This window comes from Macaca nemestrina, chromosome 4 (assembly GCF_043159975.1).
Source record: "Macaca nemestrina isolate mMacNem1 chromosome 4, mMacNem.hap1, whole genome shotgun sequence".
In the NCBI taxonomy this organism is placed as follows: domain Eukaryota; kingdom Metazoa; phylum Chordata; class Mammalia; order Primates; family Cercopithecidae; genus Macaca; species Macaca nemestrina.
The window spans coordinates 55,723,575-55,749,467 of NC_092128.1; the positions used below are offsets into that span (position 1 = coordinate 55,723,575).

General features: G+C 38.4%; 1 protein-coding gene across 3 annotated transcripts in view; it reads left to right on the forward strand.

The window, feature by feature from the left end:
• Positions 1 to 25,893, forward strand: part of LOC105475346 (reelin) — a 510,664-nt gene that overhangs the window by 417,229 nt on the left and 67,542 nt on the right. For all 3 annotated transcript variants that reach the window (XM_011730519.3, XM_011730520.3, XM_011730521.3), the window contains exons 34-44: positions 278 to 551; positions 3,847 to 3,987; positions 4,092 to 4,269; positions 8,052 to 8,136; positions 8,940 to 9,122; positions 12,231 to 12,402; positions 12,504 to 12,606; positions 14,740 to 14,969; positions 20,732 to 20,952; positions 23,197 to 23,344; positions 25,598 to 25,856. In XM_011730519.3, the coding sequence (XP_011728821.2) occupies positions 278 to 551; positions 3,847 to 3,987; positions 4,092 to 4,269; positions 8,052 to 8,136; positions 8,940 to 9,122; positions 12,231 to 12,402; positions 12,504 to 12,606; positions 14,740 to 14,969; positions 20,732 to 20,952; positions 23,197 to 23,344; positions 25,598 to 25,856 (1,994 nt within the window). The remainder of the gene's footprint in view (positions 1 to 277; positions 552 to 3,846; positions 3,988 to 4,091; positions 4,270 to 8,051; positions 8,137 to 8,939; positions 9,123 to 12,230; positions 12,403 to 12,503; positions 12,607 to 14,739; positions 14,970 to 20,731; positions 20,953 to 23,196; positions 23,345 to 25,597; positions 25,857 to 25,893) is intronic.

Genomic DNA, 25,893 nt, shown 5'->3' on the forward strand with positions numbered 1-25,893 from the left:
AATATGTACAACTGTAATATATCAGTATTTTAAAGATACTATGTTAGCCCTTTCCAAGGTGGTAATGCTTTTCAAATTAGCAGCCTTCCATATTTCCAAATCTGTGGTAACCAAATAAAAACAGAAAACATAAGAAGAAAAGTCAAAGCACATATGGGGCATTAAAGATACGCCGTGATTTTTGTTTGCTATTGAAAATGTTTATTATAAGCATAAACACCAAATAAGAAAATGGCACACATGTATGCTATCATTACACTTTTTTTTTTTTTTTCAGGAAAACCTCGTTATGCTGAGACCTGGGATTTTCATGTGTCAGCATCTACCTTTCTGCAGTTTGAAATGAGCATGGGTTGTAGCAAGCCCTTCAGCAGCTCCCACAGTGTACAGCTCCAGTATTCTCTGAACAATGGCAAGGACTGGCATCTTGTCACCGAAGAGTGTGTTCCTCCAACCATTGGCTGTCTGCACTACACGGAAAGTTCAATTTATACCTCAGAAAGATTCCAGAATTGGAAGCGGATCACTGTCTACCTTCCACTCTCCACCATGTGAGAATTGTCATTTGGCTACATGTCAGAACGTTGGGTGCCTGTCACTTAATTTGAAAATAATTGTGATTCGGCCTAGGAATTCTATTATTCTTTCATGATAATTATGCATGGAAGTGCCAGGAAGAAAAAAAGTGCAGGGTGCTTTGGGTTGCAAGTTTTAAATGTGGCTAGAGAGCACCAAAAGTTTTACGAGGCTGAACTTTTCTGTTCTTTGCTAACATAAAGGCTGCCCACCAGATTCCATTTTTAAACTGTTGTAAAAATAAGTCTCTGCCCATAAACCAGACTGATACTTATTCACACTAAGCAGTATGTGAAATTACCACATATTGGAGAGTACCCTTAGTTTTTTTTCATCTCAGTACTACAATATGAACAAAAGGTTGGTTCCTTTGGAATGCTCATATTATTTTGCATCTGTCTTCCCCTCCCCGGCATTTCAGATCACATTCAAGAGTTGTACTGACTTACATCAGGCTCCCACTTTTGTGGCGCAGGCATTTGGATCATTGGAGGATGTTTCTAGGAACTAGTGGGTACTATGGTGACTGATTACCTCCTGGGACTGCTCCCCCCAAGATCCTTTCCTCTCCCTTCCTGTGCTCTGTTCTGAATGGCAGGTTGCGTTTCCCAGCCTCCTACATCTGCTGTCAGACACTGGCAGGAGAAAGGAGGGGAGAAATAAGGGATAAATCAGGGTGTTCCTCCCCCTTCTTTCTGCCTCAGCTGCGTCTTGGCCAACTTCTGTGGCTCTGGCTCCCCTGGGTGGCCCTCCAGGTGACCCTGGTCCCTGGGCACCAACAGCAACACTTCCTCCCTGTGTCCCTCTAGTCTTAGACTCATAGTAAGTGGCCTCCTGACTTTGCTAAACTCTGGTTTCCTCGCTGCTTCTACTGGCTTCTCTGCTCTGCCACTTTCTATACATCCAATTCCTTGCATTAATTTCTTTCTGTGTTAAGTATTTATAGTGGTTTCTGTTTTCCTGGTGCAAACCTGATCCAGAAATGTACAACCAAGTGGCAAGGGAAAATTCAGGAAGCCAAAACATTTTAGTATTTAGCCTAAAGTAGTTTCCTATGACTGCTAAAGCTTTAAATAGTGCTTAGTTGTAGCTCATTTACTCATTTTTTTTAATTCAACAAACACTTACTGAATATCTACAGTGTTTTAAGCACTCTGGTACTAAATGAATAAGCTGATGCCGGGATCCAAATATATTAAAGTCATGCATCACTTAACGATGGTGATACATCTGAGAAATGCATTGTTAGGCAATTCCATTGTTGTGTGAACAGCATAGAGTGAACTTACATAAACCTTCATGGTTTAGCCCATTACACACCTATGCTGTATGATATAGCCTATTGCTCCTCAGCTACAAAGCTGTACAGCATTTTACTATACTAAATACTGTAAGCAATTGTAACATAATTCCAAGTGTTTGTATCTCTAAACATAGGAAACGTACAATAAAAATATGGTATAAAAGATTAAAAACTGGTACACTTGTACAGGGTATTTCCCATAAACAGAGCTTACAGGACTGGAAGTTGCTCTGGGTGAGTCAGTGAGTGAGTGGTGAGTGAATGTGAAGGCCTGGAACATTACTGTACACTACTCTAGACTTCATAAACACTATGCACTTAGGCTCCACTAAATTTTAAAAAAGAATATTTTCTTTCTTCAATAATAAATTCACCTTACTATAACTTTTTCATTTTATAAACTTTTCTTAAACTTTTAGACTCTTTTGTGATAATACTTAGCTTAAAACACAAGCACATTGTACATCTGTACAAAAATGTTTTCTTTCTATATTCTATAAGCTTTTAATATTTTGAGAACTTTAACTTTTAAAACTTCTTTCTTAAAAACTAAGACACAAAAACACACATTATTAGCCTTGGCATACACAAGGTCAGAATCATCAAGATGTCAATCGACAATAAGAATTTTTTTCAGCTCCATTATAATCTTATGAGACCACTGTCATAAACGCAGTCCATCATCGACAGAAACGTCGTTACGCGGCACATCACTGTATTTAGGATAACAAACCTCTAAGCAGCTATTTATGCTATGAGATGATACCAGAGGAAGTACTCAGAGATATTATCGAAACACAGGAGCATACTACCTAACTCATTTGGGGAGAACTGGAGGGAGCTTTCTAAAGGAGTTGATGTCTCAGCTGACTCTGAGTAGGGCTTATCCAGGAGAAGAGGGGAGCGAGAGGGCACTTGTGCTGGCGTAAGCCAAAACAAAATCCAGGAAGCCAGAAAAAGCATGAGTGGATGGGAAAATTCAAGGGTTCAGTGTTGCCAGAATATAATTGCAAGGTGAGAAGTAGGAGGTCTGGAGCCAGGAAAGAGGGCAGACAATGGAGGAACCATGTATGTCGTCATAAGTAGTTTGGTCTTGACAGTGCACGTGTAGGGGAACCACTGACAGGTGTTAAACAGTGGTGCTGTGATGAGGTTTCCATGTTAAAGCCACCATGCCGACAGCTGTGTCACATCCACAGAGAGTTTGTGTAGGGGAAACAGTACTACTTAGAATGGTGCTGCTGAAATTCTACTTCAAGTAGACTGTGTTCCACATTCCACATCATAGACAAACACACTTCTATGCAAACTTTTCCTAAGTCAGGGGCTGTTACTGTTGTTTGGTAAGTCTGCATCTCTTTCTGGATAAAGCAGTCTTGTGACCCAAGATACTCCAAATAACAGACTGCAAATAAATAGAAAATATGAGAATGCATCACATCATTCTAGACCTCAGCTTTAGAAACCCAGGACCTCGAGAACCAAAGTGGAGTGCAGAAGTATCAAGGGCTTCCATTTACTCTCAGAAACCATTCCGGGACAGTAAAATAGAGACCTCACTGCCAGAATTTTGTAAGACTCCAACTTTTCCTCATGTTTATCACCTTCAGTCCCTCCCAGTACTGAATAGCAATAAGAGTCTGAAAGCAAAAACTAAAATTCTGCATATATTTCAAAAACAAAACAAGTGGATATTTCAAAATAACTTTTCCATTTCACACATGTGTTTGTAGAATCTTACATGAGAAAAAAAAAGTGAAATATATAAATAACATGCTTTCTACTCTCCTGTTGATTAGTCAAGAGAAAACAGCATTTCCTACTACTTAGTAGGAAGATAAAGTGCGTCAAGGAAGAGACAACTGGACTCTGGAGGAGGGCACTTTAAAGAGAAAAGGGAATTAAAATAAATGTCCTTGTGCTTTTAAGGTTGCTCGTCAAACCAATGGTGTGTTTTCTTTGGTTAGTTCTCCCAGGACCCGGTTCAGATGGATTCAGGCCAACTACACTGTGGGGGCTGATTCCTGGGCGATTGATAATGTTGTACTGGCCTCAGGGTGCCCTTGGATGTGCTCAGGACGAGGGATTTGTGATGCTGGACACTGTGTGTAAGTTAATAAAACTGGCAGTTTCTTTCTTTTCTAACGCAAAAATAAATATGGCTCTTTGAACTCGTGACAAATGTCTTTTCTCCACTCCCTCTCTTTCTTAGGTGTGACCGGGGCTTTGGTGGACCCTATTGTGTTCCTGTTGTTCCTCTGCCCTCGATTCTTAAAGACGATTTCAATGGGAACTTGCATCCTGACCTTTGGCCTGAAGTGTATGGTGCAGAGAGGGGGAATCTGAATGGTGAAACCATCAAATCTGGAACATCTCTAATTTTTAAAGGGGTCAGATACAGATAAGATTCTCCTTCCCAACATTACTACTAACATTGTCGTCTTCAGTCACTGCTCAACACAAATGCATTTCTGAATCTCTTCAAATGACATAATATTTAATGCATAGTTATTGACTTTTAGCCCAAACCCTGTTTCCTCTTCTGAGTGCAGTCACTTTTTCATGATCACTTGGGCATAAACTTCTTCCTCTGCTTTGGTGATCAGACCTTCCTTACTTCCTGCTGGAATTATATACATAAATTTATATGTATATAGTTTTTAGAATGTAAATTTCCATAATCTAAGATTTAATGTTACTAAATATTTAACTTGGAATATTTTCTGAATGACTTTATGAACAGTCTGTAGTTTTTCTTTTCTCTTTTTTTCTGCCCATAGAACCATTTGGTGACTTTAAGAAAACCAAATATTTGGCCGGGCGCGGTGGCTCACGCCTGTAATCCCAGCACTTTGGGAGGCCAAGGCGGGCAGATCACGAGGTCAGGAGATGGAGACCATCCTGGCTAACATGGTGAAACCCCGTCTCCACTAAAAATACAAAAAATTTGCCGGGCGTGGTGACAGGCACTTGTAGTCCCAACTACTCGGGAGGCTGAGGCAGGAGAATGGCGTGAACCCGGGAGGTGGAGGTTACAGTGAGCCAACGTCACACCACTGCACTCTAGCCTGGGTGACAGAGTGAGACTCCATCTCAAAAAAAAAAAAAAAGAAAAGAAAACCAAATATTTAAGTCAAATAAAATAGCATTTTCAAACATCATCTTGTATTTCAGCCTAGATGTTCGGTTAGAGAGATGTGAAGCAATTATGTGACACTCTGTGCTAAGCTGGCACATCTTCATATGTGAATACATGCCACACCCATCTCTCTCAGCATGGGGAAATTGGCTAACCTAGGTGTGCAAATGAAGTCTTTGACAAAAACCTGCATGGGTTTCTGTACAACCCTAATGATTAACATCTAACACCTAGAAAATTAGATACCCTGGAACCTTTTCAATTATAGTTAATAGATGCCAGTTATCATCCTTGCTTGAATCCAAGTTCTTCTCAAGTTTTGGATGAGAAAGAAAGCAATGCATAGTGCCTGAGAAAGATTTACAAGTCCCTGAGAGTTTTGAGGGACTGAAGAAATTGAGGTAGAACATTTCAGAGTGGAGACTCCTGGTTTTGGGAGCAGCAGGATTTGTTTTGTTTTGTCTTAACTAAGATATTAGTTCTCGTTACCACTAGCTCACATCTGACCCATTTGAACCAGTTGACAAGACTAAAAAGCAGAAGTCCTATAACTTTTTGTGATTGACAGATCTTTATCTGATAAATCTTTAAGTGGTAGAATTAACCTAGTCTTTTGATCCTCTAAACAAGGAAGATGCATGGTGTTTTGTATTTTCCCTTTAGCCATCCAAATGCAAGAGCAGCCAAGCATTGTATGTGTTAGACGTATTATCTATCAGCTCTGCAAGATGTAGAGAGGACGCAGCATGTGCCATTCAGTAGATTGCAGTGTGACCTAGAAAGTCATTCTTTCGCGAAAAAGGATATGATAGTCTCTTTTTAATGTTTACAGATTCAGGAATACTATCTACTATTAAAATAGCTTGTTTGTTACGAAAGAATTTCTCACATTTAGCACAAATGGATCACTGAACCTGAAAAAGGATGAGAAAACACATCTGTGTGAACTAGAATGTATGTGGCAGCAGAGTTTGACAGTTCTGCTCTATAAATATCAATACAAAATGCTAACCTATAAACAAATATTGCAAATATAAAAGAAAGATACTTTCAGTTTACAAATCATGCCCACTGTCAATAAAATTGCTCCTACAAAATACAGTGTAAAATAGGTCCCTTTATGAGTGTCTTGTATTGACGCATGGGAACAATTTTATACTTGCATTCCATAATCAAGGGGAAAGAGTAATCCTATTTCTATATTTTGATGTTAGCAAGGGATATTTATTACCTGAATCTGTCAACTATCTACCTCAAAGCTTTTTCATTACAATCTGAAGAAGGGACCTTTCCTCTGAACCTCAACTTCCACATAGCATTGAGCTCTAAAAGAATCCAACACTTAGCCAGGCACAGTGGTGCACATCTCTAGTCCCAGCTACAGTGGGGGCTGAGGTGGGAGGATCATTTGAGGCCAGGAGTTCGAGTCTCTAGTGAGCTATGATAACATTTATAAATAGCCACTGGGAAACAGAGCAAGACTCTGTCTCTTAAAAAAAACAAAATCCAAGGCTTTATGCAAGTGTATAAGGAAGAGGGTAAAGACATTAAGACATGAAGAAATGAAGAAGACGCATGGGTTAGGGATCATGGACTGAGCAGAGCAGTGAATTACTAGGCATAAAAGAAAAAACAAAGACTAGAAATACGAGGCTTTTACATGGCAACCTGTTGTGGAAGTATGAATCTGTGCTTTGTGAAGTTACGAGATAGGTTAAATGCACTTGCGTTTTTATTACAACATCAAATAATTTTCAAATTCTACCTTTGGCATTATCTGGATATTTTTCTCCCCAAACCAAAAGATAGTTTAATAAACAAAACACTGGTATCTTATAAAGGATACACATTTTAGAATATGACATATCTGGGTTCAAATCCTACCATCACCACTTACAAACTATGTAATCTTGAGGAAGTTACTTTCCCTCCCTGAGTTTTAGTTTCCTTATCTGCAACATGAGAATAACATTTTTCTCTTAGTAGTGCTAGGTGCTTTAAATGAGTAAAGTGTCTATCTTAGCACCCAGCATGTATAGGCACTCAACATATGGTTGCTATTGTGGAATTTGCTCTACTTACATTTTTTTTCAGCTATTGAGCAATGTGATCTATAATATATATGATGAAGAAGAGGAAAAATGTTCTCTTTTAGCTAAAATTACATTTGGCATTTGTTAGTTGATGAGAAATCAGTTGACAGTGTCCACTTATTATCACACAGCCATGCATCTGTTAAGAGTCACGTCATTCAGAAGTTGCAGCTGAAAAACTAAAAGACCTGTTTGGACCTTAGGCTATTTGCATAGTGAAATTCTGTTTTACTGGCTGTCACTGCAATCCTATGTACCCATGAAGAAAAGAACCTTTTGAGTTGTCAATCCTAGGCAACCAGAAGTAGTTAAATTAGCAGAAAAAATTATGAAAGCTAATGTGGTCTGTTTCCTTGTTCATTGACTTCTCTGCATGAATGCTTACAGCCTGAGCATCAGGCCTTGTCTTAGTTATGCCTTATTTAACTTGACCCACTGAGGGGTGGTGGTGTGTCCACCTGAATGAGAGCCCCTGGGGCTATCAGAGTGAGCAAAGGAGTAGTAAGTTCCTAAGACTCCTTGGAACCCTGAGAAAGTTACCTATTAGTTCCCATCTTCCAGCGGGAGCACTTGGCACATATTCCATCTGCTTCCTCGTTACTCCTCTCATAACATGCTGTGATCAAAGGAGTCTATTTTTTTAAAAGGCCTGTAGATATGGAATGCTATCATTTTTGCACCACTTTTTAGAAGAGTCACAGAAAAGTATGATTTAGAGTTGAAACAATGAAACTGTGTCATTCAGGCACAGGATATGAAGCCATTTAGAGAGGGGAAACAAGGATCATCCCATATTTCCTTTTAAACTAGGCAAAATTTGCTTCTTAATCATGATATGTATTTATTACTCGGCTAATGCAAGTTAGGTGTATAAAATCAAAGGGACACAATTTTGCAAGTGAAAAAAAGAGTTGCTTAACACATATGTTTTTATTTTCAGGAAGGAATAAGGATGCTTATTTCAAGAGATCTGGATTGTACAAATACGATGTATGTCCAGTTTTCACTTAGATTTATAGCAAAAGGTAAGTACGAATTCATTATTTTCCTTCAAGAGAATTCTCCCCTGTACAATTCCTTTTCCACAAAAAATCACAGATTTAAGGCCCATAAGTTTTGTTATATGGAAGAGCTAACATACATTGGTACACATAAATGTTTACAAGTATTTTTCTTTAAGTTTATCTTAATATAAGGGGGGGAATACTGATTTTAAATAATTTCATATCGCTATAATCCTATTAGTTCTATGGTAGTTAAATTTATCATCATGCCCCTGAGTCTTTCCACCACTACTTTCTAACTAAAAGAAATCTAAATTTTAAAATGTTTAACTTGTGAAAAATGTGGTTTTTCTTTTACAGATATGAATCCAAAAAAAAGCCTATTCTTAGTCATTGACTTTTCATATTAACTAAATGATTTTCTTGAACAAATTGATGGTAGATATAATACATATTCAAGTAGTTTTTCTGTTTATATCCTGAGATTTAAATGTTTGATCCTTTGTAAAACCGTGATGCCTGTAGAATCAAAATGTTTTGATGTAAAGTTTCCTAAATACAGAAAGATGTCTGTGCATATCTCAGAGAAAAAGAGAGGTATTATTGTGTGCACATCCAAGGTTTGGTGTGTATTTTGAGATATACAGAAAGCCCAACCTGTCATCCCCTTAAGTCGCTTCTGAAGTATTTGGACTATAAAGCCTCCATATAAACTATAAAACATAAGTTCACGTATGCATTGATGCCTAAAGATTCAGCCAACAACATACCATTTCCCCATTTTTATCACAATATGTTTTGTACCTGTGTTATCTTCTTCCTAGGTACCCCAGAGAGATCTCACTCTATTCTATTACAATTCTCCATCAATGGAGGAATCACTTGGCACCTGATGGATGAATTTTACTTTCCTCAAACAACCAATATACTTTTCATCAATGTTCCCTTGCCATATACTGCCCAAACCAATGCTACAAGATTCAGACTCTGGCAACCTTATAATAATGGTAAAAATGCATGTGTTCTCCTGTGATCAAAACTGACAGTGGCATGTTAACACATTTGTTTCTAAGGTGTGGAGGTAGTGTTTGTGAACTGAGCAGCTTAACTGTCCACAGCACACACATTGTACATGCTTCACTTTTGACAAGTGTATTAGTCCGTTTTCATGCTGCTGATAAAGACATACCCAGATTGGGAAGAAAAAGAGGTTTAATTGGACTTACAGTTCCGCATGGCTGGGGAGGCCTCAGAATCATGGTGGGAGGTGAAAGCCATGTCTTACATGGTGGCAGCAAGAGAAAATAAGGAAGATGCAAAAGCGGAAACCCCTGATAAACCCATCAGATCTCATCAGACTTACTACCACGAGAACATTATGGAGGAAACTGCTCTCATGATTCCAATTATCTCCCACTTGGTCCCTTCCACAATACATGGGAATTATGGGAGTACAATTCAAAATGAGATTTGGGTGGGGACACAGAGCCAAACCATATCAACAAGTCTCAATAAATAGTTAAATATTTAACATATATATATGTATATATAATCTCTTCCTATTTGACTGTAGGTTCTCCTGTTAATGTAAATATAGCTGAATTCTGTTACAGAGCTAAAGCTTTATAAAATAATCCAGCATTATCATTAGGCACTCATCAATTGTAATGACATTTTTGTTGCATTTATTTGGGAATACATAGTTCTTCTGATTGTGGCGTTTCATTAGTGAAATAGAACACTATTGCAAAATGCCATGATGAAGTGAGAGGGACTTAGACCAAGCAGATAGTGCTATAGATAAAATATTCTTATCACATACACTTGCTTCAGTGATAAGTTAAAGTGAATGTATAATTTAATAGCATTTCAAATGGTTACAGAAAATGATTCTACAAATTGGTAATGTTTTGTTGCTTCCTATATTTCTATTAACTGCTGATTATAAAGGACCAGACTTTACCAAGTCATGCATATAATCTCCTAAATAAATATGGAGATGCCACATTAAGCAGGAGATTCTTTGCAGAGGTAACACAAAAATGGAAAAGGCAAAGGTTCTCCCTTCTCTAAAATTTAACCTATTTCGTTAACAATTAATAAGTTAAAAATAAAACATAAAACAAAATTTTTAATTTATTGTGAAACATATACATACATCTTGTCACTGAATAAAAGTCCAAAAAAGGAATGTGCCGGGTGCGGTGGCTCACAACTGTAATCCCAGCACTTAGGGAGGCCGAGGCAGGTGGATCACCTGAGGTCAGGAGTTCGAGACCAGCCTGGCCAACATGGTGAAACCCCATCTGTACAAAAATACAAAAACATTAGCTGGGCGTGGTGGCACACACCTGTAATCCCAACTACTCGGGAGTCTGTGACAGGAGAATCGCTTGAACCCGGGAGGCAGAGGTTGGAGTGAGCCAGATGGCACCACTGCACTCCAGCCTGGGTGACAGAGGGATTGCTGCCTTCATACTATGTTTGGAATGCTCATCTAATGTTTTTTTCATTGATTCCACCAACCACTTTCTAAACAAGAAGAGGAAAGAATGTGACTAAAATTAGAATAGTGATAGGATTAGAGATAGAGACCTGTGATTTCATTCAAAGCATCAGGTTTGTTCTACAGGCTCCTATTTACAGTTCCTTTTTAAAAATGTTCTGTAAGAATTGTACTAAAGTAGAAATCAGTGAAGAAGCAACCTAGGGAATCTTGACATTTCTGCTTGGCATGGACTTATCACCTTGTTTCAAGGTCAGTCCAAACAGTGCTTTACAAAAGCAGCCTGGCGTTTGCCCTTCTTATCTACTCTATAACATATTCCTTAAACACCTGGTCTAAATCACTGAATCAAATCCTATAGCAGTAAAAAGAGTGATTTCCCTTGTTTCCTATATATTCCCACAGTATCTCCAGATCAACATAGAAGACTTGAAAAACATTAAGATAACATGGAGTATTATTGATCAGAGAATATTTTTCTTCTTTGTTAAATAAACAAATAAATACAATTGTGTATCAGGGCATTCTTTTAATGGCCACTCCTCCAGCCTGACTCAAGTATGGGTTGACCCTAAAAAGTCATGAATTGCTCCCTGAATAGACTGGTTAGTGTACCTTGGTTCTAAGTCCACTAACTGACCACCCATTCTCACAGATTCCCCTAAACCACTAAAACACAACTCAAAACCCACTCTTGCCAGGGGAGGGTTCATAGCACTGCTATTATTTGAAGGACAGCATGCTTTCACGTACATGATATACAAAGCATTATCACAGCTTTCTGAAATTAACAAGGCAGTTCCATGCTATATCGATTTAATATGGTTGCAAGCTTAATTTTTTCTTTTTTTTTTTTTTTTTTTTTTTGAGACAGCGTCTTGTTCTACTGCCCAGGCTGGAGTGCAGTGGTGAGACCTTGGCTCACTGCAACCTCCACCTCCCAGGCTCAACCGTCCTCCCCCACAGCCTCCTGAGTAGCTGGGACTACAGGCACGCACCACCACGCCCAGCTAATTTTTTTGGTTATTTGTTTGTTTGTTTTTTTTTTTGTGGAGACAGAGTTTTGCCATATTGCCCAGGCTCAGGCAATCCGCCCACCTTGGGCTCCCAAAGTGCTGGGATTACAGGCGTGAGCCACTGCACCTGGCCAATTTTAATCACTGACAATATACTGTTATGTACTTTATGGGTTTTTTTTTTCCCCTAGAAAGCATATGGATTTGGCGGGGGGGTGGTTTGTGTGGTTCTTTTTTGAGACATGGTCTTGCTCTCTTGCCCAGGCTGGAGTGCCGTGGCATGATCACAGCTCACTATAACCTCAAACTCCTGGACCCAAGCAGTCCTCCCACCTCAGCCTCCTGAGTAGCTAGGACTACAGGCATGTGCAACCACACCTGGCTAATTTTTTTTATTTTTTGTAGAGATAAGCCCTTACTATGTTGTCCAGGCTGGTCTTGAACTCCTGGGCTCAAAAAAATCGTCCTGTAGAAGGCATATGTTTAACTTATTGTTACTGAGTTGCTTTTGTCCTTTGCTTTCTTTCAATGGGCAAAAGTGTTCATTTGATTTTCATCACTGGAAAAACTTGCTTTATCCAAAAACGCCTTAGGTAAGAAAGAAGAAATCTGGATTGTTGACGACTTCATTATCGATGGAAATAATTTAAACAACCCCATGATGCTCCTGGATACATTTGACTTTGGGCCCAGAGAAGACAATTGGTTTTTCTATCCTGGTGGTAACATTGGTCTTTATTGTCCATATTCTTCAAAGGGGGCACCGTAAGTATTTAATTAAGAATCTAAACATGAAACCACTCTTGCATACAAATCATGATGAACTTTTGCCTAAATGGGTTCCTGGTTGTTTACCTGTGTAACAGGGAAGAAGATTCAGCTATGGTGTTTGTTTCCAATGAAGTTGGTGAGCATTCCATTACCACCCGTGACCTCAATGTGAATGAGAACACCATCATACAATTTGAGGTACTTGACTTTGTTCTAGAATAAATGCTTTCAATTTTATATTGAACAAAACCTGGGAAAGAGGAGGAAAATCTCAGATGATTTCATGCATTATGACCTCCCATTTTTGTGCAAGGATGTAAGAGGTTTTGGTATCATCATTTACCTTTATTAACAGAGTCAATTGTCATACTAAGGTTTATTTCTGAATTCTTATCCTTTATGACGTAGCTTCCCCACCTGCTACAATGGGAAGTTGAAATATTTTAAACATTTTAAAAATGAAAAGGCTCATACTATTCTTGTATTATATTTCCACACTTTTTATGTGAAACTTAAAATTTCTTAGGGACCAGGTCAAATGTAACTATAGTCTATGCCATGCTAGTATATTTATATAATATTTATCATGATGTTATTAATTTTACAGATAATACTACACTGTTTTATAACTTCAAATATATTTGCTCTGGTATTTTATTAATATTTATGCACTCCTTATATTTGTCGAGAGCAAATTAATAATTAACATAAAAATATTTACATATTTCAAAACCTTAGATAAAATCAGCAGAACCAAAGATACATTATACCGGTGTTTTAGAATATTAACTTTTCAGAATATTTTTTCATAGCTGATAAAAGATGACATCTTTAGCCCATTTAAGAGTTCCATTATCAGCCGGGCGCGATGGCTCCCACCTGTAATCCCAGGACTTTGGGAGGCCAAGGCGGGCAGATCATGAGGTCGGGAGTTCAAGACCAGCCTGACCAACATGGTGAAACCCCGTCTCTACTAAAAAAATACAAAAATTAGCCGGGTGTGGTGGTGCACACCTGTAATCCCAGCTGCTCAGGAGGCTGAGGCAGGGGCATTGCTTGAACCCGGGAGGTGAAGGCTGCAGTGAGCCGAGATCACGCCACTATACTCCAGCCTGGGTGACAAAGTGAGACTCCATCTCCAAAAAAAAAAAGAATTCAGGTAGAAACAAGCGCCTATAGGTGAAAGTTTATCAAATGTCAATAGTTACTCATCAGAAGGTAAAAGGTATGTAAGTTCACATACCTACACACACATAATATGTATAGTGTATATTTATTGATATATAACTATAGATGGCTATATGTAACTATATATATCAATAACTGGTTGCTATGCTTTGATGGCATGATAGTAAGAAAATGTTAATCTCCATTGGAAAGGGGACAATTTTTATAGAAAGAATTGCGTGTATTTATTCAGTTTATTTTAATGCACTTGAAAGCATGGAAAAAGGAAGGGAAAGCCATTGTTTCCCTAATGGCTAAAAAGGTCTTTACATAAAGACAGAATACACTGGTGGATACCAGGGCAGGGAGGGGAAGGATGTGGGAAGAAGTAGGTGAAAGGAGACAAGCTTGCAGTTATGTAGGATGAATAAGTCTAGAGATCCAATGTACAGCATGAAGACCATAGTTAATAATATAATATTGTATGCTGAAAACGTGTTAAGAGAATAGATTTGAGGTGCTCTTACCACATACACAAAAGGTAACTATGGAAGGTGATAGATAGGTTAATTTGCTTGGCCATAGTAATTATTTCACTTTGTATATTATATCAAAACAGTATGGGTACACCTTAAGTATATATAATTTTAAAAAGATCTTTCCCTGTGCCAGGGAAATGATGACAATGTTTGTATTCTCTTTTGGTATTGAATATGCATTGAAGATTCATGCGTAAAACCCTTGGGATTATTTCGAAGGTGTCACAAGAAGGAAAATAGAAGGTATCCTACCTAGTAGATGGGGCAGGGGAAGCTAACAGGGTTAGGGAAACAGTCTTTTCACTATGATGTGCTTGGCTTGGCTAGGAAAATGGGCCAAAGGTAAAATTTGGAATTGTCCCAGCCTCTGCCTTATCCACTTCCTGCTTTTTATAAAATGAAGGGAAATAAATTTTTCATGAGGCCCTTTGAGGTTCTTTATGAAAAATTATAATTTAAAGGTAATATACAATATGACTCAGTTAGGCAAAACATAATTTTATAGTGTTAAATATTTCAACAAAACAGTTCCCAGGAAAATGGACCCTAGAAAATAATGAAGTGGTGAATCATTTCAAGGCTTGTTGCTCTGAGGTAATTTGTATCGTTTTTTCTTCATCCCAAGATCAATGTCGGCTGCTCGACTGATAGCTCATCCGCGGATCCAGTGAGACTGGAATTTTCAAGGGACTTCGGGGCGACCTGGCACCTGCTGCTGCCCCTCTGCTACCACAGCAGCAGCCACGTCAGCTCCTTATGCTCCACCGAGCACCACCCCAGCAGCACCTACTACGCGGGAACCATGCAGGGCTGGAGGAGGGAGGTCGTGCACTTTGGGAAGCTGCACCTTTGTGGGTGAGGACCCGCTGCTTGCCGCCACATTTGTTTCTCGTTTGACAGTTTATTCCTGAAGTCGTCATTCACTTGCCACTTTATCACGGGGAAATTTCCACCTGACATTTCTTCCTCAGTTGTCCAGGAAGCAGATCAGTGGCTATTTAAAATGTAGGACACTGAGCTGACATAACTACTAATTTCTAGTTTGAAGGTAGATTTTAACAGCACACCGTGGGCTGCACCCTGTAGTGGGGTTCATATCCTTGTGAATGTCTCTTAGATCAGTTAGAACACAACAAAAATAGGGTTTTCCCCTAATGCTGTGACGTTCCTCTGCCTACTCCCACCTCACAATATAAATGCAGCTAGAATATTATGACTTTCAAACATCTGCCTATATGTCTTATGCAGGGACAGTGTACATAGGGAGCATAGAAGCCCACAGAATATTTCTGGTGTCTCATTAAAAAAAAAAAAAAAAAAAAAAAAAAAAAAAAAAAAAGGCTAGCACGTTGCCCCCAGGCATCTCTACTTTTCCAACCTCTCTGAGCATTCTTGTTACATATATTTGACTCTTCTGCTGAAAAACAACTTAGAGATAAAGGACTTCACCCCCAACAGAAATGAAATGAAAAGCATATTTCAAAAAATAAAACTAATAATAAAAGTGAAGAAAGAGAGGAAGTCAACAAAGCAGTCTGCCTCCAAATTTCTGTCTTTTCTCTCAGAATAAAGAATGTTTTCTTTCAGAGTATGTCAAAAAAAGAAGAAAATACTAATATCATACTTTCAAGATGGAAATAGATTTATATTCCTGATGTGAAACTGAGCATAATTAGAAGTCTTGAGTCTTCAAACAAGACTACTAATACCTAGTACTTTTCCAAAAGGGTGAAAGTGAATTTTTTAAAGTCTGCATCTCTTTGAACATAGATCTATCCACTCATATTATCAGCATAACAGTTATAAATTGATTGCTAAGGATTTTAATATTTTGGGTTGTTGAATATATCATTTACTAATCCTTGTGATTATGCCAGGATATGATTCTAATAGGAAATCCAACTATCTTTTTAAAAACAAGCATTACTAAGCAAAATGTCCTCAAAGTTCTTTAGAACTGACAGCCAGAGGAGGCAAAGAGTGTCTCTGGAGATTGTAGGAATAGATGGAGCTAATGACACAGCCAGCACAACCAGAAAGCTACCATTGGTTGGGGGGAGCTTGTCTTTAGAAGAATCTGACAGGGGAAAATAAGCGAAGAAAAAGTTTTTATTCAAAATAGTTGTATTACTTAAGATCGTATGTTGCAAGAAATATAAAGAGGCTTACCAAAAAGGTGAAAGAACTTATTGGAAAGATACTGGGGAATTTCATGGACTTCACTCAGAAAGTGTGGGGAACTTAGCAACAGAAGTTTGTGATCCTTGTTTTTATAGTGCTCACTTTAACATCACTCAGCAAACTAGAGCTTTCATTGCCTGGAGCTCTTAATTCCAAATTTCCAAATCTGAACCTATCAGCTGTAGCCTGAAAGCTAGGTGTTCCAAGAGAAGCATAGCTGTTGAAAGACCATGCCTATGAGCAGGACAGGCAAGGGAAAGGCCTAGATAGCTTAGGCACTGCTGTGGTCTGAATTGTTGTTGAAATTCACATGTCTCAATTCATTCCCCTGAAGGTAATGGAATAAGGAGATGGGGCATTTTAGGGGGCGATTAGTTCATGAAAGTGGAGCCCTCATGATTGGCATCAGTGCCCTTATAAAAGAGACCCCAGTAGACTACCTTGCCTCTTCCACCATGTGAGGACCCAGCAGGAAGGCACCATCCATAAACCACAAGTGAGCCCTCAGCAGACACTGATGTGCTGGCTCCTTGATCTTGGACTTCCCAGCCTCCAGAAGTGTGAGAAATAAATTTCTGTTATTTATAAGCCACCCGATTTATGGTATTTTGTTACAGCAGCCTGAATGGAGTAACACAGGCTTCTAGATACAGAGCAGTCTGCCGAACTCCCTCACGGTATTACGGAAAAACACTAGGTTTTCTGTTTAATGGACCTCCAATTTCCTCCAATTATCCAGCTAAGAATTAGATTAAATAGAAAACCACCCTAAAGATAGATTGTAGGTTATGATTTTAGGTTGTTTTGCCAACTGAGACTTGCTTCAGCAAGTTCCCACGTGGAAAAATCCCATCTAAAGGTGTATGAAATAAGATGGCAAAGATCTTCCAGTCAGAGGCACTGAGTGAAGACGCTCATGCCAGGGGAGTGCTCCAGCATCACAGAGACCACCTCGCTCAGTGTTGGTAATGCCCACTGTGCTGTGCTTCCACGTAAGGCATGACAATATAATTTGGAAATATCAACAAGAGAATTGCAGACATCTGTATTTTCACCCACTAGTACAAAGCCACTTACAAAACACAATACTATAATAGTGTACAGAATCTAGACTGTCACATTATTTGCATTCCGTGTCATTTTTATTTCTCTGAAAAGAAAGTAAATGTATCAAGGAGGCATGCATGCCCGTTTTCAGAATGGTATAAACGCACCTTTCAAACTGCCTTCAACCATTTCTGTGAGGAGAAAACTTTGCCTTAGGGTGTTGTCTACTCCTTGTTTCAGGAAAAGAATTAGCACTCTTCTTAAAACCCATGCAGGCATGAATGGCTGGAAGGCAAAAGTTAAATTTTCTCCAACTCAGTGAACCATCCCTTGGTTGGTATTCAACATGGTACATAGTAATGGCACAAGTGCTGGATGCTAAATATATATATATACACACACAAAAATCCATGTTTAAAATACTTTTTTCTGTGCATTTGTTGGATACTAGATACACACAAAAAGTGTATTCAATGTTCTCAGGTGCAAAATAGTCAAATTTTGTTGCCTCTACATATATAGTCCATTTACATGCAAAGAATAACTATGAGCTTTCATCTAATTTTATTCGTATCACCTTGTGTCCTTTTAGAGTCCTTTTGTCTTTAAAAGTTCCTAATTGTTTTTGCTTTATGCAGCTTCGTAATGAGTCAGCCAGAACCCCTATTTAATGAAAGCAATGTTGTGTGCTTGAAATTTTAAGTTTATGTTTAAAAAACAGATCCTTTTGAATACGACTGGCTTAGAAGAACAGATGTTGACATTCACCAAGGAGGGTGGCAGTGAGAAATTTTCAAAATAAGATTTCAGCAGAAGGGAACCTCAGTGAAACCAGACCCTTCAGTCCATTTATCATAGTGCTTGCAGTTTCTGTGTCAAGGCAGGTGAACAATAATAAATATCCAACTAAGGTGGTTCATTTGTATTCAGAACATTTGAATAAATAAGTTCAAAAACATCCTTGTAGGCTTTTGTTCAAAGGAAAACTCCAGCCATTTCCCTCAGCTCAGCAGTCTGAAAGTTCAAAAGGTAAGCAGTGCTTCTTGCCAAGACTAAACTCTGACAAGTATTTGAAAATAAAGTTTAATTATGGACTGGCATTTTGGGGGCAGCTTAATATAGTTGGAGTTTGGGACTGGGTGCGGTGGCTCACACCTATAATCCCAGCACTTTGAGAGGCCAAGGTGGCCAGATCACTTGAGGTCAGAAGTTTGAGACCAGCCTGGCTAACATGGTAAAACCTCGTTTCTGCTAAAAATACAAAAAGAAGCCAGGCGTGGTGATGGGTGCCTGTAATCCTAGCTACTCGGGAGGCTGAGGCAGAAGAATTGCTTGAACCCTGGAGGTGGAGGTTGCAGTGAGCTGAGATCATGCCACTGCACTCCAGCTTGGGTGACAGAGCAAGATGAAACAATGAAATTAGGGTTAAATATATGTAGGAACTTGAATCTGTCTGCTTTACTATCCACTAAATTTTAGGAGCCTAACAAGTGTATTTTTCCCTCACTACCCATCCTTAACCCTGGTATTTAACTTCTAATTTCTGTTTCTCAAACAGAAAACTATTCAGAATTTAGTTGCTATGATAATTGAAAATTGAGAAGATTCACAGGGCACAAAAATAAGTGCACATGTCATCTTTGCATCCTGCTACTCTAAAATAAATCTATCTTCTTTGAACAGAGTTTTATACATGATAAAATAGATTAAAATATTTCTGGACAGCTGCCTAAATATGTAGATTATTTCTAAGGAGCTAACTTATCATCAGCAACATGATAGGACAATTCAAAAGGAAAATTATTTTGGACTTAAAAAGAAGTTAAGAAATAAAAGAATCTTAAAATACATCAGATTTTGCCACTTTTTATCTTAAAAAATAATATTTTTGGGCTGTTTCTGATCAGATAAAATCCAAAAAACCTTAGTTTGGCTCATAAGGACTTTCACAACAAATTACGTACAACAAAAGGTTTACTGAGCAGGTACTACGTATGAACACTATATGGTTGCCTTAAAAAGGTACAAAAAAAGAAAGAGACATGGACATTGGCCTCTACGAGCTCACAGCCAGTAGAGGAAATAGACACACTTTTAAATAACTCCAGCCCTGATAACTATAATAATGGAAATTCCATCAAAATTATGGAAGAGAAAGTAAGATAGAAAAATTTAAAAGATTAGTCATTTACCATAAGGTCCATCAATTTCACTACCCTTCTACCCAAAAGAATTGAAAACATGTATTTTAGCAATTACCTGTACACAAATATTCATAGCATCACTGTTCACAATAGCCAAAAAAATGGAAACAACCAAATGTCCACCAACTAATGAATGGGTAAATAAAGCTAGTATATCCATACAATGGAATATTGTTCAGTAATAAAAGGCATGAAATTCTGATACTTGCTACACCATGAATGAACCTTGAAAACATTACGCTAAGTGAATGAAGCCAGACACAAAAGGTCATATATTCTATCTTTCCATTTATATGAAATATCCAGAAGAGGTAAATCCATAGAGACAGAACTGATTGGTGGTTGTCAGTTGTCAGGGAGGGAGAGATGGGGAAAACTGTTTAATGGGTATGGGGTTTCCTTTTGGGGTGATAAAAATGTCTTGAAACTACAAAGAGGTGATGGTTGGACAACACTATCAATGTGCTAAATGCCACTGTGTGTACACTTTAAATGGTTAATGGTTAATTTTACATTGTGTGAATTTTACCTCAGTTTTTTTTAAAAAAAGATTAGTTATACAGAGTGTATTAAACAGACAGTAGGGGCTGGGTGTGATGGCTTACACTTGTAATCCTAGCACTTTGGGAGGTCGAGGTGGGTGGATCGCTTGAGGTCAGGAGTTGGAGAACAGCCTGGCCAACATGGTGAAACCCCATCTCTACTAAAAATACAAAAATTAGCCAGGTGTGGTGGTGGGCACCTGTAATCCCAGCCACTCGGGAGGCTGAGGCAGGAGAATAGCTTGAACCCAGGAGATGGAGGTTGCAGTAAGCCAAGATTGTACCACTGCACTCCAGCCTGGGTGACAGAGTGAGGCTCTGTCTCAGAATAAAAAAAAAAAAAAAAGATAGTAGGGATGGAAAAATCTTCACCAAGGAGGTCAATATTGAAAAAGATGGGAAGATCAAGTGAAATGTTGACATTCTGATAGGATTGGGAAAAGCTTACAAGAAACAAGAACTTTATTGGAAAAATCCTGGAGATTGAGGAATGGAGTTTTGTTCCTGAAATGGCAAATGTTTTCTATTTCTTGGGTGTTGAGCATAGGTAGAAGCTTCCCATTGTTCATTGATCAGATGTGCTTACTTTGAAGGTATATTGTTCTGTCGATCAGCTTTTGAAAGACTTGTACCTCTTTTCCAGATCTGTCCGTTTCAGATGGTACCAGGGATTTTACCCTGCTGGCTCTCAGCCAGTGACATGGGCCATTGATAATGTCTACATCGGTCCCCAATGTGAGGAGATGTGTAATGGACAGGGGAGCTGTATCAATGGAACCAAATGTATATGTGACCCTGGCTACTCAGGTCCAACCTGTAAAATAAGCACCAAAAATCCTGATTTTCTCAAAGATGATTTCGAAGGTAGTCTTTTCTTACAAATTCTATGTAGTCTTGTGAAAGAACTTATATGTTAAACACAATTTTTGGTAGATAACTAATAATGCATTAAGTTTAATTCTAATATCTCATTATTACTTCAGTTGTGAACATCCAAGAATTCATTTAGTTCTGAATTTATAGGGTTCCATTTTGGAAACAATGGTCAGTGAGTGAGATACTGATACATGCTACAAGATCTTTATTGAGAAAAACTAAGGCTGTGTTCACCATTTTTTCTACCACATGTCATTTCTGACTAATGACAATTTTAGGAAATATCTATAGAGAGTTAATCTTGGATGGAAGTGTTTCCAGAAATATAAGTTCCTGTTATTGCTTTACCACAAACTGCTTAAATAGCCTCTCATCACTTTCCGTAGTTTAGTTTTACAGCTAGAATTCAGTATCATTATGTATTAAGACAGTGTTACAACATAGTAAAATGCATGTAATGTAATGATTAGAAAAAGAATTTAAATTATATATGCACTTTTATCAAACTGTGGAAAAAAGTCTCCATAAAAGAAAGTCTTAAATATAATAGCTATCCATATTAGGGTAATGGGATTAAAAGATTTTCTTTTGGCCTGGTGCAGTGGCTCATGCCTGTAATCCCAGCACTTTGGGAGACTGAGACGGGTGGATCACGAGGTCAGGAATTCGAGACCAGCCTGGCCAACATGGTGAAACCCCATCTCTACTAAAAACACAAAAAAGCCAGGCGGGCTGGTGGGCACTTGTAATCCCAGCTACTGGGAGGTGATTCGCTTGAACCTGAGAGGCAGAGTTTGCAGTGAGCCGAGATTGCACCACTGCACTTTAGCCTGGGTGACAGAGCGAGACTCCATCTCAAAAAAAAAAAAAAAAAAAAAAAGATTTTCTTTCTTTTTGCTGAGTTTTTGTAAAATTGTTATATTTATGGTTTTACAACACATTTTAAAACTAGATCTAAGTATATCCATTCAGTGGAACATTACTCAGCCATAAAAACAAATGAAACACTGATACATACCACAACATAGATGAAACTCAAAAACATGTTAAATGAAAGAAGCCAGACACAAAAGGCCACATATTATGTCAATCTGTCTTTATGAAATATTCAGAATAAGTTAATTCATAAAGACAGAAAGCAGATTAGCATTTGCCAGGGCTGGAGGAGGGGGAAATGAGGGGACAGAGACAGTTTAACGGGCACAGGGTTTCCTTTCAGTCTCATGAAAAAGTTCTGGAACTAGGTAGTAGTGATGACTGCACAACAGAGTGTATCAGCTAAATGCCACTGAACTGTTTACTTTGAAATGGTTAAATTGGTAAATCTTATGTGATGTGTATTTTACTACAATGAAAAAATAAACTAAATTGGAGTATCTGAACAGATTTAAGAGCTGGTTTTTAAAGATGTTATTTTATATTTTATTTTATATTATTTTAATTTATTAATTAATTAATTTATTTATTGAGATGGAGTTTTGATCTTTCACCCAGACTGGAGTGAAGTGGCTCAATCTCAGCTCACTGCAACCTCCACCTCCTGGGTTCAAGCGATTCTCCTGCCTCAGCCTCCTGAGTAGCTGAGATTACAGGCGCCTGCCACCACACCTAGCTAATTTTTGTAGTTTTAGTAGAGACAGGGTTTTGCCATGTTGGCCGGACTAGTCTCGAACCCCTGACCTCAGGTGATCAACCCGCCTCAGCCTCCCAAAGTGCTGTGATTACAGGTGTGAGCCACTGCGCCCAGCCTTAAAGACGTTATTTAATAGGCAATAATAAATGGCATTGAAATTTCTCCCATTAAAACTGTTTTTTAAAATATTTTATTGTCCCTGCCTGATACTATCCTTACATTAGAAAGGACACAGTAGAGAGGCTGGTGGAAAGGCCACACAAGCCCCCACCTTCCTGATGGCCTGAACCACTCTCTGACTAACCAGTGTCCTTTTTTTCAGTGTGAACAAGCAGAAAGGAGGGATCCATCTAGCTGGACCATAGATACTCAAGAAAATACCCCCTCCTCCTATCACAAGAATCTGTAAAGTATACCAGCCAAGGCTAAACAATTCAAGCTAAAATGTTGAAAAGGCCTCTTATCCCAAAACACTACTTTAATATTTATGACTTCGTATTTTGAAACCACATAATGCGTTTACCATACTCCTTTTAAAAATATAATACAACTCACTATAGTTGGGGTCATAGGTAAACCATATTTTCCAATTTTTTCAGGTCAGCTAGAATCTGATAGATTCTTATTAATGAGTGGTGGGAAACCATCTCGAAAGTGTGGAATCCTTTCTAGTGGCAACAACCTCTTTTTCAATGAAGATGGCTTGCGCATGTTGATGACACGAGACCTGGATTTATCACATGCAAGGTAATCATTTTTAGATGCTGTTGAAAAAAACCACATCATAATGTATAATAGCAGAACATAATCAAATCAGAAAGAAGCAGAGAGATTTCAAGGACAAGGCCTTCCATTAGAAATACTGAACTTTTCTCTTTATCAAAGCTTTCAGGAAGACACAATTTACATAATTTCTAATCTAAAATTGAGAGAGATTATTCAAAACTTAATCAGAAAGGAAACATACCTAAACAGGCAACAGTTAACATCTGGTATTTTATAAGATTGAGATTAGGAAGTAATAATGTTTAATTTACTTTAACTTCAATCAAATATTGTGGATTTATCTTTCTATATAACATACTTTTCATTAGCACTTGCACTATGTGGAAATTATTTACACTTATACCATGCTTAGTAGAAAGCTTAGTTGAAATGCAATATATCTTCAAATTATTCACAATTAATTTTATCTCCACTATCAATTTAAGTTAAAAACATTTGAAGGGGCAGCCTTATTCTTTATAAGCATCTTTCCAATGATTCACTCACACATTCTAAGCAGTCATTTTCTAAATTGAACACAGTCACTCAGAAACAAACATTTTAAACTGGCTCAGAGGATTATGTCCTGTCAAGATGTGTATCCCTTGATCATTTGATGAGCCAAAAACTTAACAAGGAAGATAAGAAAGATGGTTTAACATGTGTAAAATGGAACCCTGACCTGATTTTGCAAATGAACAAAGAAACCATGTTTTTGTCTTTTGAAATATTTCAGAGTATCTTACAATACATCTTAACATTTTTACCCCTTCTTTTTCCTAAATGTTTTATTTATTGATTATAAATTTGATCACACTTCATAGAAAATACAGTTCTGTGAGATAATTATACAGTTACAAAAACAATATTTTATCATTATCCCACTTTAATGCATATAGTTTAATTTGAGGTTCCTTATTTCAGATTTTTCTTAGCAGCTGAGTTCTCTAATTTAGAAATTATTAGGTGTTCCCAAATAAGTAAGTCTCTCATGGTTTATCACTAAGTTAATACAAGGATTTTCTCAATACAAGTAGACCATATACTAAAAGTATTTCTCTGTAAATGATTATTGTTTTTACAAATGTAAACGTCACTAGACACTAACCATGTATGTTTTCATTAATCCAATGTTAAAAGCTCCATTATTTAGCTCATCTCAGTAGCATGCTGTGTAGGATTTGCATATATTGAACTGAATATGCTCCACGTAAAATCCCAATTTTTTCAGGGTCAAAAGATAAATGAATGGGGTGGGGAAGGGAACTCATGAGGAATGAATGGTTTTATATATGGTACTGATAATATTTTTATTATACATCTTAATATCTTTCCTATGTCCAGCATGCATACATTAGTGGGTATATGTGTTGGGTTACACATGAAATTTATTCTGCATTACCAGCTAGCATCGTGGCCAGACCAGAAAGCAGCAGCTTGCCTGCCAAAGATAACATGTGAGCTAGTTTTCATTGGCACCCCAGCTGGTTGCTTGCCACTCTGTCCACCTCCCTGCCAGCTGGGAACGCTGCCACTGGCCGGCTGCCACCATTCTCAGTGGCCAGTATCATCCATCCCCAGACCCAGCAACAGTCAGAGCCTGGCACAGCCACCACCACCACCACCCCACACTCATGCTCCCTGCCCCAGCACAAAAGAGAGAAAAGAGGCCCAGGCTTGACGTACCTCGTCCAAAAGATGCCTGGCCTTTCACAAAGAGGTGCTACAACCGGTGAATTTAAATGTGCCTCCCAAAGCCAATAACATGAGATCAGAAAAACGACTGGTGAAACCTTAGAAGAGATAATCTGCCAGTTATGTGGCATAAACTACATTAATTACATTCTTCCAGTTCCAACGTTTAAGGAGTAAAATTTATCTTAAATAGATGACAACACACACTCCCACGCTAAACTGCCTTTAGACCCCTCCTATCTTTTTATAGAAGAGCCAAAGGGTGCGGGGAGTGCTCAGGTCCCTCAGGCTCTTCTCTGAGGAGAGTCGCTAGACAAATACGGGTGCAGAATTGCCTTTTTTCAGACTTCACATTTAATTAACTCCCTTTCCGATTAAAAAGGGAAATCAGACTTTGAAGTGATTGCTTTGGACACTCATTAAATTGCCATATTTATCGAGGCCATTCGTTCCCCTGCATTACCCCATGTGCTTGTCTGTTGTTAAGCATGTGGATTTCTTGTGGAAGTGAAAGTCTTCAGTAACATTTACAAATGTCAGATTTGTGCAGTTCTTCATGAGACTGGGATGTGGTAAAGGCGTTCCTGACCCCAGGAGCCAGCCCGTGCTCCTACAGTATTCTCTCAACGGTGGCCTCTCGTGGAGTCTTCTTCAGGAGTTCCTTTTCAGCAATTCCAGCAATGTGGGCAGGTACATTGCCCTGGAGATACCTTTGAAAGCCCGTTCTGGTTCTACTCGCCTTCGCTGGTGGCAACCGTCTGAGAATGGGCACTTCTACAGCCCCTGGGTTATCGATCAGGTCAGTCTCTTCAGGATTAACTATTTTAATTGTTGTC